The 17,279-nt window shown below is 43.5% G+C and overlaps 1 protein-coding gene across 1 annotated transcript in view; it reads left to right on the forward strand.

Annotated features, from left to right (window-relative positions):
- Positions 1-1,381: 1,381 nt before the first annotated feature.
- Positions 1,382-17,279, forward strand: part of LOC122556171 (glycogenin-1-like) — an 82,232-nt gene continuing 66,334 nt past the window's right edge. The window contains exons 1-2 of the mRNA XM_043702691.2: positions 1,382-1,549; positions 14,594-14,729. Of these exons, the coding sequence (XP_043558626.1) occupies positions 1,543-1,549; positions 14,594-14,729 (143 nt within the window). The 5' untranslated portion in view covers positions 1,382-1,542. The remainder of the gene's footprint in view (positions 1,550-14,593; positions 14,730-17,279) is intronic.

Genomic DNA, 17,279 nt, shown 5'->3' on the forward strand with positions numbered 1-17,279 from the left:
CCAACATTGCATATATCTTACCTTCCATATTTGCAAACATGTATTCTCAAACTACACATATCCATGCACATAAATGTGCAAACCCACATACATGAAATACACATACATGCATAAATACAAAATTAATGAGCATGCACATCCACAAATAGGATACAGACTGGAGACACCTATCCAACAACACATGCACACCATTTGCATGGAGACACAGTATTTGCGGCTTAGGAACCAACTGGGAATTTGAGGGGGCAATTCGAAGTGATTACATAGAACATAGAACATAGAAGAATACAGCGCAGTACAGGCCCTTCGGCCCTCGATGTTGCGCCGATCCAAGCGCAGAGTTTTCTCCAGGGAATGAGTTTGAAATTAGAATTCTCTGCCACAGAAAGCAGTTGAGGCCAAAGCATTGAAAATTTTCAAGAAGAGGTTAGATAAAGTTCTTACGGCTAAAGGGATCAAAAGATATGGGGAGAAAACAGGAACAGGGGACTGGGTTGGATGGTCAGCCATGACTGTATTAAGTGGTGGAGTAGGTTTGGCAGAAAGGTTGCTCAGTGGTTAGCTCACAGAAGCATGGAGTTGGATTGATTCACCCTTAGGTAACTGTGTGGAGTTTACACATTCTCCCTATGTCTGCTTGGGTTTCCTCTGAGTGCAGTTTCCTCCCACAGTCCAAAGCAGGTCAGGTGCTAAGTTGCCCATAGTGTCCAGCGATGTGCTGGTGAGGTAGATTAACCATGGGTAATGCAGTGTTACAGAGACAGGATAGGTCTAGTGGGATTCTTTTTGGAGGGTTGGTGTGGAGTTGCTGGACCAAATGGCTTGCTTCCACACTGTGGGGATTCTATGATTCGAAGGGGCTGAATGGCCTACTTTACCTCTTACTCACAGAGCTACGCAAACAGACCCTTTAATCCAACTCATCTGCCCAGACATCCGAAATTAATCTAGTCCCATTTGCTAGTATTTGCCCCATGTCCCTCTGAAGTCTGAACGTCATGTTGAACTCAAAACTGTTTCTTACTCCACGGATGCTGCCAAGCCTGTGATGTTTCTCCAGTATTCTCTGCTAGGCCTGTTGTGTTTATCTGTGTTTGTTTCAGCATTTTGCCCTTGCTCTTGTGTGTGTTTTATGTGCACACTAAACATTGCAGCCAAACACACTTTCACTGGTTGAATAGCAGGGCACTGTCAGAGGGCTGAATGGCTTGCACTAATGTTTCTATTTGTATCATAGAGCAGTCAGAGGCACACTTACACTATCTCTGTGTGTGTGTGTGTATGTGTATATGTATAGAGGGCTGGCTTCTATCTCTATCACGTGTGCGGTGGCCTCCTTATATAGAAGAGACTGGGGCAGCTCAAGCACAATCCCAGTGCCCGGAGAGAGAGGGAGACGTAGTGTTTTCGCCTGACCTTACTTTCATCCTTCCTTCCTTCCTTCCTTCCCTCCCTCCCTCTACACAGACTCCGCTGGATCGTAGCTAATACCCAAACCCTCGCCTCCCCATTGGAATCCCGGACCGACTGCGCTGTCTCAGTATGTCTGGTGAGTGAATACTCAGTGGTGCTGCTGCCTCAGGGAGGTGTTAGTTTGTCCTGAAGGCTTCAAATGCACAACTTGTCGTTTGAAACTGCGGAAGGGAGAGTGGGGGAAGCGGCTGCGGATCCCAGGGCTGATGCAGAGCACTGTCTGTGCCTGTGCTGCGGGCCTGAAGCCAGCCGCAGACCGTACGCCTGTGCTCTTAATCATTTATCCTTCTGCCCCAATTTATCTTGCTTTTTAAAAAATCGTTTAAAATTAACTTCTCTTTCCGCTCTCTCTCCTCTTCCGGGAGAAATTGACCAGCTGAAGTATCCCAGCAGCAGATTCTTTGCATTTGATCATTCTTGTAAATCTATACCTTCAGACAGATTGTGTGCACGATCGAGATCCCCTTGATTTTTGTTTCCACAATTAAATTTTTTTTTAAAAATGATGCGATCTGACTCCAACCTGCTGTGCCAGATCCCACTAAATGCAACCCACAGTACTTTCCTCTTCAACTTTGCGTGAAAAACCTTTTTATTTTTAAAAAAATAAAGTCGCAATTTCTCCAGTCCATTCCCACTTTAAGATTTTTTTTAGATTAAATTCCCTACAGTGTGGGAAACAGGAGTGGAGTTTGGTTCATTCAAAAAAAAAATAGAATGTGCTTCAGCTTAAACAGAAACACAACATGAAGGAAGATAACCTTGTCTCAGAGTTGGAGTTTTAAAATGTTCCTTCCCAGTTTCTGGAACAGCCCAGTAGCTGGCGTTGTTCAGCCAAGCCGCAAGTTCCAAGTGTTTTCATTGATAAAATGATCAATGATTGAAAAGTGGTGCAGTGGTTATGTCCCTACCTCTCAGTTAAGAGGCCAAGTCCCACCTGCTCTGCAAGTGTGTAATGACATCTGTGAGCAGATTAATTTGAAAATATTTATCAATAATTGAGTATTATTATCATGTTGATGTGCTGTTCCGTGTGGATTAAAGTCAGTCGGTATTACTCAATTACTATTTTATTTAGAAACCTCAATACTCCAATTGTTGCTAAAATCCTTGACTCTGTCACACATCAAACTTCTCCTTACTTGCTTCAAATTCTACACTTTTTTTAAAAACAATATCATTTATGTTAATTTCTCTGCCATTCTACCTGGACTTCATTTCTCAAGTTGCATTTAATTTGATTTAACCATCTGTGTCCTTGTTTACTCCTGATTTTTCCCAAGTTTTTTAAAAAATGTATTTTTTAGTCAACCTGCCAAGAGGTGTTCTGTAGAGTTGAAGTTAAAAACAGATGCTATTGAAATGCAGGAGACAAAAAAACCCCACTGCAGATACTGGAATCCAAGGCAGACAAGCAGGAGCCTGGAAGAACACAGTAAGCCAGGCAGCATCAGGAGGTGAAGAAGTTGCCATTTCAGGTGTAACTCTGCTTCAGGACTGGGAGTGGGTGTAAGGGCAGCTGCAGAAATCGGGGGTGGGGGGGGGAGGTTAGGGCTTGTGCTGGAGTAGCCTCTTGTTCCTTGTTCTTATGTCTGTACGTAAGAGGTAGGACTTGAACCTGGATCTTCCAACCACTCTGTCATAAGCTAGTCCGGTCCCCATCTTTCATTCCCACAATGATTTACAGCCTCTACTTTCAGCACCTGCCTCCTTACATTCTGACACTAGGCAGTTTCTCCAGTTTCTTGCTGCCTCTTAGTCCCATGCTAAGAAATGTTCTTTAACCTTTGTGATTTTTCTGTCATTATCCAATGTCAAAGATCATTTCTTTGCTTTCATTTTTTTTCCTGATGACTCTATTTATTTTGTTCAGTAGCATGCTTTGTGTCCCCTAATGAAAAACTTATTGTTTTAAATTGTTGCAAAGGTGGAAATAGTTCACTCTGCTGTGAATTTCTCATGAATCTAATTGGGTGAGGGGCAGAGTTAAATAGGGATAGGTATTTTGTTGCACTTTGGTATGAGTGGCTTGCCTGGCCATGTTGGAGGGTATTTAAGGAGAGCAGGTGGAACAGTAATAATGTTACTGGACTAGTGACCCAGTAGCCCCAGGCCATAGTTCTGGGGCATGTGTTTAAGTTCCACCAAGGCAGATGGTGGAATTTGAATTCAATAAAATCTGGAATTAGATTCTCTACAGTGTGGAAATAGGCCCTTCGGCCCAACAAGTCCACACCACCCCTCTGAAGAGAAACCCACCCAAACCCATTTCCCTACCCTATATTTACCCTGACTGACACACCTAACACTGTGGGCAATTTAGCATGGCCAATTCACCTGACCTGCACATCTTTGGATTGTGGGAGGAAACCCACACAGACACAGGGAGAATGTGCAAACTCCACACAGACAGGTGAGAATCGAGTCCAGGACCCTGGCGCTGTGGGGCAGCAGTGCTAACCACTGAGCCACCATACTGCCCAATGAATGAAGAACTAATTTAGTGATGACCATGAAGCCATTGTCGATGGTTATTGTTAAAAACATTGCTTCACTAATGATCCTTTTCTTAGGAAAAGAAATTTCCTATCCTTATCTGGTCTGGCCTACATGTGACCCCAGGCCTACGGCAATGTGGTTGACTTTGGACAGTTGGGGATGGGCAGTAGATGCTGGCCCAGCAAATGAGTCCTGTTGCTATGGAGACCAAGTAAGGATTTCTGGTGCACATCACCTGACCATACTGATGGTTTCATGATCTGAGACCATTACCAAAGCTAGCTTGATATTTCAGATTTTTATTAATTGAAGTTAGAAACACTACGGGTGGTGAACTTTGAGTCTTAGTCCTCCTAGCAGTATGGGCCTCTGTATTACCAGTGAAGTAACCTAATCTCTGCTCAGTATCCAGACTTTGAAATACATTGTCATATCTTTAGTGTCACTGGGTCCAAATGGACTGCCATAGTTCAAGAAGGCAGTTCGCCACCAAGGATGGGGAATAAATACTGACTTAAATCACTTCACAGAGGCTGGTATCCCATCACCAAGTCACCCTTTATTTGCTCTTGCACAGTACGTGGACTCTGACCAACTAGCTGAGAGCCAGTCCCGAGAGTCAGGAAAATCCCTGGCACTCGTGTTTATTTTTTTAATAAACAATAAAGAAAACCAAAAAATTAAACAAAGTCTTCCTGAAACAAGGCAGAGAAACAAACAAAACCTCTCCTCCTCAGTAGGAAACCCAATAACAGTAATAAGACTGTGTGATCCCAACAGTTCAGATGTCAGTCCCCTCCCTAACACAAAATGAAGAGTCCTTCACCACAGGTTCAACTCCCTCAGAGCCAGTTCTGAGTGAACAGAACCTGTGAAACGCTCCTGTTTATTTTATTTTCTCTCTTTTTTTGTTTTTTTTCCAGCGGTAGTTCTTATTGTTCCCCAGCACCCATGTTGTGTGCATGTAGGTGTTCAGACACAGTTTTAAAAAAAAAAGTGTGTAAATCTTTATTTATATTCCACCACCAGGAGGAAAGGAAACACCCGAGTGGCCAGCGACAAGCAGTGCCCTTCACATCAAAGGGCAATCAAACTGTGAAGGGGAGGGTGGGGACTAAATCAGAATAGAGTTGGAGGGGGAAATGAAACACTCCCTATGGTGCCCACCTTTCCCTGAAAATCTCAAGGGTGTTAGTGGACGCGGTGTGCTCCTTCTCCAGAGAAATGTGGACACTGACATACCAGTGGAAGAGGGGCAGGCAGTCAGCTATAACGACCCCCACCACAGCCCACTGCCTGGACCTGTTTATGGCCAGTTTGGCCAGGCCCAAGAGCAGACCCACGAGGAAGTCCTCTGACCTACACACACACACACACACACACACCCACATTGGGTGAACCCTCCTTTTGTTTAGTGAAAGGCAACAGGGGTATAAATCTTTATTCAATTTCCACCACCAGGAAGAAAGGAAACACCTGAGTGGCCAGTGATAGGCGATGCCCTTCACACCAAAGCGCAATGCTGTGTGATCAAACAGTGAAGGGGAGGGCAGGGACTAAATCAAAATAGAGTTGGAGGGGGAAATAATGCACTCCACTCCCTGCGGCGTCCACCTCTCCCTGAACAACTCCAGGGTGTTGATGGACATTGCATGTTCCTTCTCCAGAGACAGGCAGGCTCTGACATAACCGCAGAAGAGGGGCAGGCGATTGGCCCTAATGACGCCCTCCATGGCCCACTGCCTGGACCTGTTTATGGCCAGTTTGGCCAGGCCCAGGAACAGACCCACAAGGAGGTCCTCCAATCTACTCTCCCCCTTTTGCACTGGGTGAACACTCCTAATTATAGCTGTCAGCCAGGACTCCCTGATTGGGGCCGTTAATTTGGTCCAATCGGGGATCTCGTATGTTGAGGTCCACCTGGTCAAACTCGTTCCAGTCACTGTACTGGCCCAGCCAGCAACATCCACGTCCAATCAGTGAAAAAAGAAAAACTCCCCATGGGTAACAAGAGCAGAATCGAACAATACATAAAGCATTTTAAGACCAAGTATGATGGTGAGACAATGAAGGCTAAAAGTGGACAGATAATCAAAAGATTGGTCAAAGATGTGTATTTTTAAGTGTCTGAAAGGAGTAATGCGAGGTGGGAATGACAAATGGCTTCAGTTTGTGATTGGAATTATTTCAGATATCTGGAGGTTGTGGACTGATGGAGGTAAGGGAAAGGAAGGATAAGGCATTATATAGATTTTAAAGCAAGGCTGGGAATTTTAAAGTAGAGGTGTCACTTGAACAAAAGCCAATGTAGCCCAATGAATACAGGAGTGACAGGAGAATGGAACTTGATGGGAACTAAGAAATAGGGACAAAGCTCTGGGTGTGCTCCTGTTTAGAGGTAGAATGCAGCAAACCAGTCAGGGATGTGTCAGAACAGTTTAGTCTCCAGAGATAATGAGTCATGGATGAGGGTTTGTTGTGATAACAAACCTCAGAAGAATTCACGTTTGCTGGGTATCTGATTGGGACCTCATTATACTCATTTGTTGAATGGTTATTGCAACAGACACCATTAGATGTTCACATAATGCAAGATTTTTAAAGTGTTGCATAAGGAACTAAAACAGATTACTGGAAAAGCTCAGCAAGTCTGGCAGCATCTGTGGAGGGAAATCAGAGTTACCACTCCAAGTCAAGTGAGTTCTGAGGAGGTTTCATTGGACCCGAAACGTTAACTCTGAATTCCATCCACAGATGCTGCCAGACCCATTGAGCTGTTCCAGCAGTTTCTGTTTTTGTTTCAGGTTCCCAACATTCACAGTTCTCCTGGCTTTCATTTGGAAAATAAACTGTTAAGGCATATGTAAGTTTGTAAAGTACAGTTTATAAGTTGAAAAATGGAAACATTTCTGTCGATAAGCGTCAGTCATCAATTCAAGTATAAACGTTCAGAAAATCCTGGGTCATTTTACAGTGGACCATGAAACATTGACTCAGTCGTGCAAACCCTCCTATACCTTTGCAACACTAAATGCCCAGGAAAAGAAGCTGGTGACTTGTAAAACTTACTTACAGTAGAAGCTGGGTGTTTTTTAGTTAAGAGCAGAATGAATTGACACTTTTTAAGGGTAAGTTTACAGTTGAGAAGTATAAGTTTATAGGAGAAGTTGTATAGAAAAGGTCACTTGCCTAGTGATATTATCACTGGACTAGCAACACACAGACCCAGAAAATGTCTGGGAATGACCCAGATTTGACTCCCACTATGGCAGATGGTGGTATTTGAATTCAATAAAATTTTCTGAAATTAAGAATCTAATGATGACCGTGAATTAATTGTTGGAAAAACCCAACTGGTTCACTAACATCCTTTAGAGAAGGAAACTGCCATCCTTACTTGATCTGGCCTACACGTCACTCCACACCCATAGCAATGTGGCTAACTCTTAACTGACCTCTCGGTCACGAATGCTGGCCTTGCCAGTGACACCTTCATCCCGTGAATGAACTTTTTAAAAAAGTGATCGTCCTGTCTCATGATGAATTGGATGTAGTACTCAGCGTAGGGAACTTGAAGGATGATCTTTGAATTAAAGTTCTCTGCATAGCCTATTGATTTTGCTGTCCATTATAAATGGAATGGACTTTTTACAATATAGGAAGAGATAATTCAGTCTGCCATCTCTACACTTGACATTGCAAATGAACAGGAGAAAGTGAGGTCTGCAGACGCTGGAGATCAAAGCTGAAACTTTATTGCTGGAACAGCACAGCAGGTCAGGCAGCATCTAGGGAACAGAAGATTCGACGTTTAGGGCACATGCCCTTCTTCAGGAAATGAACAGTCCACCTGGTGCCATTGCCGCCCTCTGTCCCTGGAATACACTTCTTTGCTGCTAATATCCAGACCCACTTGAATATCTTCAGGCAGCATCCGAGGAGCAGGAGGATCAACATTTCAGGCATAAACCCTTCTATCCACTCCACCCTTCTCTCCCCAACTTTTGCCCAAAACATCGATTCTCCTGCTCCTCGGATGCTGCCTGACCTGCTGTGCTTTTCCAGCACCACACTCTCGACTCTGATCTCCAGCATTTGCAGCCCTCACTTTCTCCTCTTGAATATCTTGTTTGACTCTGCTTCCACCACAACACTGGGACAGATCCAAGGTATCCACTGCATGAAAAGGTTCCTCTTTGTGTCTTCAAAGCTTTTTTTTTGCCAATTACCTGAAAGTTGTCCTTTGGTTCTCAGTCCTTGTACCCCCGGTAAGTTTCTCCTTAGAGCACCTTGTGATTTTGAATATCTTGATCAAATCTCCATTTCACCACCTTCTCTCCTCCTGTTCTATCTACTTTACTAAAGTACTTCTTCCCTGGGACTTTTTAAAAAAACAACTTTTATGCACAATAGTCCAGTTGAGACCAAACCAGTTTTTTATATAAGTTGAACCACCTTGCTCGTGCCTGTGTATCCCAGCTGGTAAAGGTAGTGTTAGTGGATCAGTAATCTGCAGATACAGGCTATTGCTCTCAAACTGTGAGTTCAATTTCTACCAAGGCAGTTGAATGGAATTTGAATTTCAGTTAATATGTTTGTAATATAAGTCTGTGTCCGATTGGAGTGAGACCTCAACAGTGGAATCATAGAATCCCTCCAGTGTGCAATTAGGCCGTTTGGCCCATTGAGGCCACACTGTCCCTCTGAAGAACATCCCACATGTACCCACACTCCTACCCTATACCTATAACCCTGAATTTCCCATGGTAATCCACCTCACCGACACATCCCCGAATACAATGGGCAATTAAGCATGGCCAGTCCACCTAACTTAACTCTCTTTGCACTGTGGGAGGAGACCCACAAAAACATGGGGAGAATGTGCAACATCTCCACGTACAGTCGCCTGAGGGTGGAATTAAACCCAGATCCCTGGTGCTGTAAGACAGCAGTGCTAACCACTGAGCCACTGCGTCACCCAATCAAGCTAGGGCTGGTAAATGGAAAAGAATAATCCCATGCAAGTGTACAAAATCCCATGCAAGGACTGCACAAAACACTATATAGGACAAACAGGAAGACAGCTAATGATCCGCATCCATGAACATCAACTAGCCACGAAACGACACGACCAGCTATCCCTAGTAGCCACACACGCAGATGACAAGCAACATGAATTTGACTGGGACAACACTACCATTATAGGGCAAGCCAAACAAAGAACAGCCAGGGAATTCCTAGAAGCATGGCACTCATCCACAAACTCCATCAACAAACACATAGACCTGGACCCAATATACCGGCCACTACAGCGGACAGCTGAAACTGACAACCGGAAGCGGCAGGGACAGGCCACTGGAGGAAACACCACAGAAGCGCTTCACAGGAGGCTCCCAAGCACTGAGGATGTCACCTAGACAGGGGACAAAATGTTTGCAACAAAAACTTCCAGCTTGGCGAACAGAACCACAGCAATAGCAGGAAAAGAATAATATTTGTAGCCTACACATTCCTGGCAATTACCATCTCCTAAAAGAAGGAATCCCCATTGCCATTACTGTTGCTGAATCTGTCACTATCAATATCCTGGAGGATGCCATTGACCAGGGGAACTGAACTAGACCAGCCATAGAAAAACTGTGGCTACGAAAACAGGTCAGAAACCGGGACTCCTGCAGTGAGCAACTCACCACTTGACTCTCCAAAGCCTGTCCGTTATCTGAAAGACACACGTCAGAGTGTGATGGAATACTCCTCACTTGTCTAGATGGGTGCAACTCCAACAACACTCCTGAAGCTTGACACCATCTCTGAACAGGCTACCCATTTGCTTGACACATCGTGCACAGCTGTCCCTTCACACCCAGCACTGGTGGAAGTAGGTACCAACTATAAAATCCCCTGCAGTAACTCCCCATGTCTTGACTGATAATATTTTCCAAATCTGTGACCTCTATCTCCCAGAAGGAAAAAGATACATTGGAATGCTGCCACCCACAATCCTGACTTGGAGTGCTACCATTCTCTCACTGTCACTGGATCAAAATCCTCGTACTCTTCTTATCAGCACTCTGGGGGGGTCCCTATTGGGGATGAGAAATAAATGCTGCCCTAGCCAGTGACCCGTACATTGCATGAATGAATTCCTAAATGGGGATTTTTTGTAAAATCCCATCTGGGTCTCGAATGCCTTTTTACAGGGAAGAAATCCTGCTATCCTTGTATGAATAAAATACTGCAGATGATGGAAACCTGAAGTTAAAAAAAAAAGTACTGGAGAAACTCTGGTCTGGTAACATCTGTGGGGAGAGAAAGAGAGACATCATGTTTGTTGTGACTCTTCCTCAGCCTCTGCCATCCGTTACCAGTCTGCCTATGTGTGACTGTTGACTCTGAACTGCCTTCTGTAATGGCTGAACAAGGCACTATATTCAAGAGTAATTAGCGATGGCAGCAATACCATGAAAGAGAGAAGAAAAAAAGTCCAAGGTAATAATCTCTGAACTTACCCTGCCACTTTCACCTTTATAGACATATCAACCCCCCAGGTCTCTTTTGATATTTTGTGTGCCTGTGGAATTGTTCCCTTCATTCCATCTTGGCCGTTCTATTACCACCTTCTTGGGGAAAATTGCTGTAATTCTAGAGCCCACTCTTTCCATCACAAAAGTTAATGACTTAATTAAAGTATGGGAAAGTCACAATTCACCTGTCTGATGGAGTTAATTTGGTTCCAAATACTGGCAAGGTTCCCTATTTAAAAAACTGCTGTTTATCACAAATTCATTCAAGCCATTCATAAACAAAGTTTTGAGCTTTCAACTATAAGTCAAGTAATTGAATCTCTTAAACCTTTTTTTTTAAATCACTACAAACACACCAAGACAAAAGAAATTTGGCGTTAGTGTGGAAGGGATAAAACTGGCGTGACACTGTTCAATAGCACCAGTTACAGAGTTCCTTTTCCTTCCTAAGACTTTTTCAGTTCTTTGATTTCCTTCCTCCAAGTTCTTTCACTGCTTCACAAGAGGCACAGGATAATTGGTACACAAATGACAAAGTTTCTTTTAGTTGCTCACTAAACACAACAGCAGCTGGTAGCAGACAATAACTGGCTTTCTTGAGGTTTCAAATACTTTTACTGCAGAGAGACAAAGGATCAAAGACCACTCTTCTCTGAGTCCAGTGGCTTTTTATCCATCTGTTGTAAACTCCCAAGCTGTTTACCCATCCAAGAGCCAACAGGAAAGCTGTCCTCAGGTTGGGCAGTTAAATCCTGTGCTGAGTGTGTAGCACCATCTTATCTCTCCTCTCCCCAATAGCTCAAACAAAGCAGCAGTGTAAACACATCTTGCAATGAGTGCAGTAGCTCAGTGCAGCAGTTCCTTCCACAGTATCTATTTTGAAAACAGTCCTTTTCCAATTTTAGTCCGCAACCAAAAATGCAGAGAAGTAAAAATACGGGCTTTACCTCGCAAAATGAATTATCTGTATTTCTATGCGTTGAACTTCATTTGTCACTTGTCTGCTCACTCCGCCAACCTATCCATGTCTTTTTGAAGTTTTGCACTATCCTCCTCGCTGCTTACTATGTCCCAGAATATCTCATTGTCTACAAATTTTGGAATTGGTTCTTGAACATCAAGTTCCTGGTCAATAATACAGGTGGGGAAGAGCAAGGTTATAATCCTGGCTCCTGGGGAGCCCCACTCTAAACCTCCCTTCAGTCTTAAAAACCTGTCAACATCATGTTTTGTTACTCACGTGGTGTTTCTGTTTATTCTGGTAACTTGAGGTTTATTGTCATTTCTAGAGGCCTGATACAGGCACCATATCTAATGGAAGTTGCTTTAAGATCCATCTGTTTTAACTGTGCCCTGTGTTGCCCTGTATTGTGCTTATAATGTTGAATTATGTACATACTGCGTCTTTGTATTTTTGAGAGATTTTTGCAGTAATTGGAGTGTTTCTATCAAGTTGTTGCTTGGCTTATTACTTGTGCCAGCTATATTCTCATCTTTAGTCTTTTGTCCTTCTGCACTGTCCTCTCCCTTGTGGAAACATTGCCTTTGGTGGTAAGGATATAATTATTTCCAAACTGAGAATGAGATGCCAACCACATTGATTTTTTTTCAGCAGTGCACAATAACTTGTGCTGGGATCATTTTGATGTTCCTACTTTGTTCACCTCTGTTACATATTTATTTTGCTGTGAGCTATTTCCCTGAGCCAACAGTAAGCAACCCTGATGACTACACTGTATGTTAATAGTGAAGACTGTGTCGACATGTGCCTGATCTGCCTGGAGCACTCTATAAGGGTGCACAGCCTTTCTGCTCCTGTCCATGACCACAGCATTTAGCAGAATACCAGGGAGAGAGCTTCTCATCTTGGTCAGACACCAGAGTATAGCTGAAGAGTGATCCAAGTGGCTGGTCATGTGTTTTTAATCCCTAATGAATCTATGAGACTACTGTTATGGATACTGTTAGTGTCAAAAAGAAGGCGTTTGGTCTATTGGTTTAAATTGGTCATTAACTCCTTTTTAAACAAATTAGAAGAAAGTGAGGACTGCAGATGCTGGAGATCAGAGCTGAAAATGTGTTGCTGGAAAAGCGCAGCGGGTCAGGCAGCATCCAAGGAGCAGGTGAATCGACGTTTCGGGCATGAGCCCTTCTTTGGGCTCATGCCCGAAACGTCGATTCTCCTGCTCCTTGGATGCTGCCTGACCTGCTGCGCTTTTCCAGCAACACATTTTCAGCTCAGTTAAAAAGGAGTTACTCATTTCATAGAATCCCTTCAGTGTTGAAGCAGGCCATTCAGCCCATTGAATTCACACCAACCCATCTGAGCCCAACCCAGCCTTTCCCTATCGCGACGCACTTCCCATGGCTAACCCACCTAACCTGCACATCCCTGGTCACTATGGGCAATTTAGCATGGCTAGTCCATCTAACCTGCACATCTTTGGACTGGGAGGAAACTGGAACACCCAGAGGAAACCCATGCAGACATGGGGAGAATATGCAAACTCCACACAGATAGTTGTCTGAGGCTGGAATTGAACCTGTGTCCCTGCTGCTGAGACAGCAATGCAAGCCACCTACCATTAGATGTTAGAATTGAGACCTGTTCACTTATTTGATTCAACATTCTAGCCAGTTTCTGTTGTACTCAGGTTTGAAGGAGATAATACTTGATTGAGTACAGCAAGTTTCATTCACTGGACTTCACCAGTTTCCTCATTTCCCCTCCACCCACCTTACCTCCGTTCCAACCTTCCAGCTCAGCACTGTCCCCATGACCTGTCCTACCTGCCAATCTCCCTTCACACCTATCCACTCCATCCTCCCCTCTGACCTATCACCTCCATCCCCACCCCCATTCACCTATTGTACTCTTTGTTACCTTCTCCTCAGCCCCACCCCACACATTTATCTCTCCATTCTGGAGGCTTCCTGCCTCTATTCCTGATTTAAGGGCTTTTGCCCGAACTGTTAATTTTCCTGCTCCTCGGATGCTGCCTGACCTGCTGTGCTTTTCCAGCACCACTCTGATCTAAATTCTGGTTTCCAGCATCTGCGGTCCTCACTTTTGCCAAATTTCATTCACTGTTATGGAGAATTAAAGAGTTTTTTGTAGGAGACTGACCTGGGATTAGTATGCTTCGAACCATCTCTGTAGCAACATAGGGCACATTGATGTAACCCTGTAATCGTTGAAGTATTGTAATAAAGCTCAGTTTCTGCTTTTTAATCATTCATGGGATGTTGGCTGTTCCAGTATCAGTTACCCATCCCTTAAGGAGATGGTGGTAAGCTACCTTCCTGAACTGTTCATTTGATGTCGGTACATCCTACATTGCTGTTCAGGAGTTCTAGGATTTTGACTCCGCTGCAGTGAATAACGGGTGTTTTATATTTCCAAGCTAGGATGTTTAATGGCTTGAAGAAGAAGTTACAGCTGCTGTTTTTAGTTCCACGTATCTGCTGCCCCTGTCCTTCTAGATGGAAGTGGTTGTGGGTTTGAAAGCTGTCCATCCTGTCGATGTACTGTGATATACAAACATGGTCATAGTACAACTCGGGTGTGATACCTACTTGTCTCTTTTACACATCTTGACCTGCTTGGCATCACTCACCAAGACTATAGAGGGTACACTGCAGAAAAACTATTGAATCTATTATGTCAGGGGTAGCTTCCTTGCTAAATGTGATTGATGGCTGTCAAGGAATTTTGGAGTATTTAGTAATCTCAAGATGAGTAATAATTGCAGAATTATATACAAAAGGGAGATCACACCATTTCAACCAGCCATGTCTGTGCTTGATCGCTGCCTTTTTCACATAGTCCTGGAAAGCTATTTGTCTTCAGAAAATCATAAATGCTCCTTGAAAGCCATAATATGTGCTCTTCTCTCTGTCTCGCTCTCTCGCTCTGTCTCCTTTCCGGTGGTGTATTCCAGGTCCTGAGCACTCACTGCAGTGGTGTTGAATGTTTTGTTTCCCTCCCGTTGCCAGTTCCTTTCGCTCTTTGAGTTCTTGACCCTTCAGTCAATAGGAGCAGTTTCTCTCTAAATGCCCTTGCCTTCTGTTCATTTTTGTTTTTTTTCTCTTTCTAGATCAAGCCTTTGTAACACTAGCAACCAATGACCTATATGGGAAAGGTGCCTTGGTACTGGGAACATCATTGCGAAACCACAAAACTACAAGAAAACTGGTGGTTCTTGTTAGTCCCCAAGTATCAAACAATATGAGGTATTTATTAATTGAATCATTTATGTTTGATGTTCTCTGCTCCCAATTTAACATGGAACTGTCAGTATAGTATACATATGGTATTCATTTACAGCGGAGGATGTTAAAAATTATTTTTTGTGTCACTAACCTCATTGATCAACTAATTAACCTTTACAACTTGGTTATGTTTTGTGGCCACCAGTCATCATACTTAATTCCCTCAAACAGTACCAGTTCCCACCCTCCTCCTCCCTCCCTTTTAGCAGTTAAGCAATTATATTATCCCTTTGTGCACATTGATTGCATGGCCATAATCTCAGATGATCCTGAATGTTTATATTTTACTGCAAACAAACACAATGACAGTTGCAAAAATGACAGTGGTCTAAATAATTCAGTTGGCTGGAAGTCCCTGGTGTCTATTTTGGAATTCAGCATGGTCTAAAGTGCTGGATTGATCTTTGATCACTGAATATGAATAAACTGGTTTGGGTAGCTTGAACCATTCTTAAATACTTTTACTTGGCACTTTTGCTGCTGTATTGGTGGTGAAGTTGCAAGTTGGACTAATTTTGGAAAAGCCCTGGTTATCTTGAGTTTACCGCATTGTTTGACCAGTGTGGTTGGTTACATTTCCTGCACATCCACGCTCCTCATCTACTGTGTCTGTTACACTCGATGTGATCTGCTCTACATTGGAGAGACAGGACACCAACTCACGAAACAATTCTGGGACATACACCAAACAACCCACCGCCCCGTGGCTGACCACTTCCACTTCCCCCTCCCACTCCGCCAAGGACATGCTAGTTTTGGGCCACCTCCACCGTCAGATTCTAGCCACCTGAAAACTGGAGGAAGAAAGCCTCCTCTTCCCCCTTGGGACCCTCCAACCACACAGGACCAATGACAATTTCACCAGTTTCTTCAACTTCCCTCCCCCATCTCATCCCAGATCCAATTCTCCAACTCTGCACTGCCCTCTTGAACTGTTCCACCTATCCATCGTCTTTCCCATCTATCTGCTCCACCCTCCACTCTGACCTATCACCATCGGCCCCTACCTTCATCTACCTATTGCCTTCCAAGCTATCTCCCCCACCCCCAGCCCCACCACTCCCCTCCTATTTATCTCTCAGCCCCCTTTCTATCCCCCAACATTCCTGATGTATACCCAACACATTGACTTTCCTGCTCCTCAGATGCTGCCTGACCTGCTGTGCTTTTCCAGCACCACGCTTTTCGACTCTGATCTCCAGCATCTGCAGTCCTCACTTTCTCCTACATTTTTAGGATGGAGGATAATGGATGTACAAAAAACCCCCTTAAAATGTTGAATTTCGTCAACCACAGGTGTTCAGTATAGCAGAAATGTAAAGCCTAATATTTGCTTCAGATTGAGGCTGTTATTTATCCAAATGGTTTTGCAGTTGTGATTTAATTGACATTGGCAGCCTACTTTATCCTAATTGAGGGGAGGGAATGTGGATGCGTGCAGGCGCTGTCCATGAAACATGCCCTGAGGTATTGTCAGCTGGTAACCAAGATGGAGGACCGGTGGGCCAAGAGGTGAACTGGAGTCAGTAATATATTGCTCTGACTTCTATGAGGAAGTGAGGACTACAGATGCTGGGGATCAGAGCTGAGAGTGTGGTGCTGGAACTGCACAGCAAGTCAGGCAGCATCCAAGTAGCAAGAGAATTGACGTTTCAGGCATAAGCCCTTTTTCCCGAAACACCAATTCTCCTGCTTCTCGGGTGCTGCCTGACTTGCTGCTCTGATTTCTATAGCAGGAATTGTCACTTGTATGCAGTGGAAAATAGGGACCTGCATATTGATGAGGTAAGGATAACAAATGACGAAATGTTAATACATATGCAAGTAGGCCTCTCACCACTCACTTTGTCTCTTCCTTCAATACCTGGTTGGAAAGTGGAGCTTTTTTGCTGTTGTGATGTCTGGAGTCTCCTCGCTGCTGATCTCCCATTGGTCTCCCATTTCTCTCACTAATGGCCATGTTGTTCAGTGGCTGGGAAAATTTATTCATGTGAAATAAGTCTGTTTTGAATATAAGCCAGTGCAGAGCTGGTTTGAAAAGTTTCTTAATACGTTTTGTACCTTTCTAAATACTTTATGAATTAGTTACACCAGAAATAGTGCAAAAGTTTGGGATATTTGAGTTGTATTACTGGGTTCACTGAATCATAATTTCAAATCCTATTGAAAAAGTTTGAAAATTTAAGTGTAAAAAAAATTCTGGAAATAACAAAGTGCTAAAATTGACAAGGAAGATGTTAGATTATCAAAAGCCTCTGTTTGTTCTAAGATATGTATAATTTTTGCGTCTTGCTTTTAAAAATAATGACAACTAGGCATGGTACAGTGGTTGTAACAATTACTCCAAATTACTAGTAGCTTATTCTAAACTTACATGGAACTGTGTTGTTCGTGATGCAACCTGTAATGCTTTTTAAACAACATTAATTCATGTGTAAATAAAGTCTTGTTTGCCCACTTGGTTTTATTGTGTCCTGATGACTGTTATTTCCACTTTAATGCTTTGCACAC

The sequence above is a fragment of the Chiloscyllium plagiosum genome, unplaced genomic scaffold, assembly GCF_037043375.1.
Source record: "Chiloscyllium plagiosum isolate Xiang-an unplaced genomic scaffold, Cpla_swu_hap1 HiC_scaffold_13, whole genome shotgun sequence".
Classification (NCBI taxonomy): Eukaryota; Metazoa; Chordata; class Chondrichthyes; order Orectolobiformes; family Hemiscylliidae; genus Chiloscyllium; species Chiloscyllium plagiosum.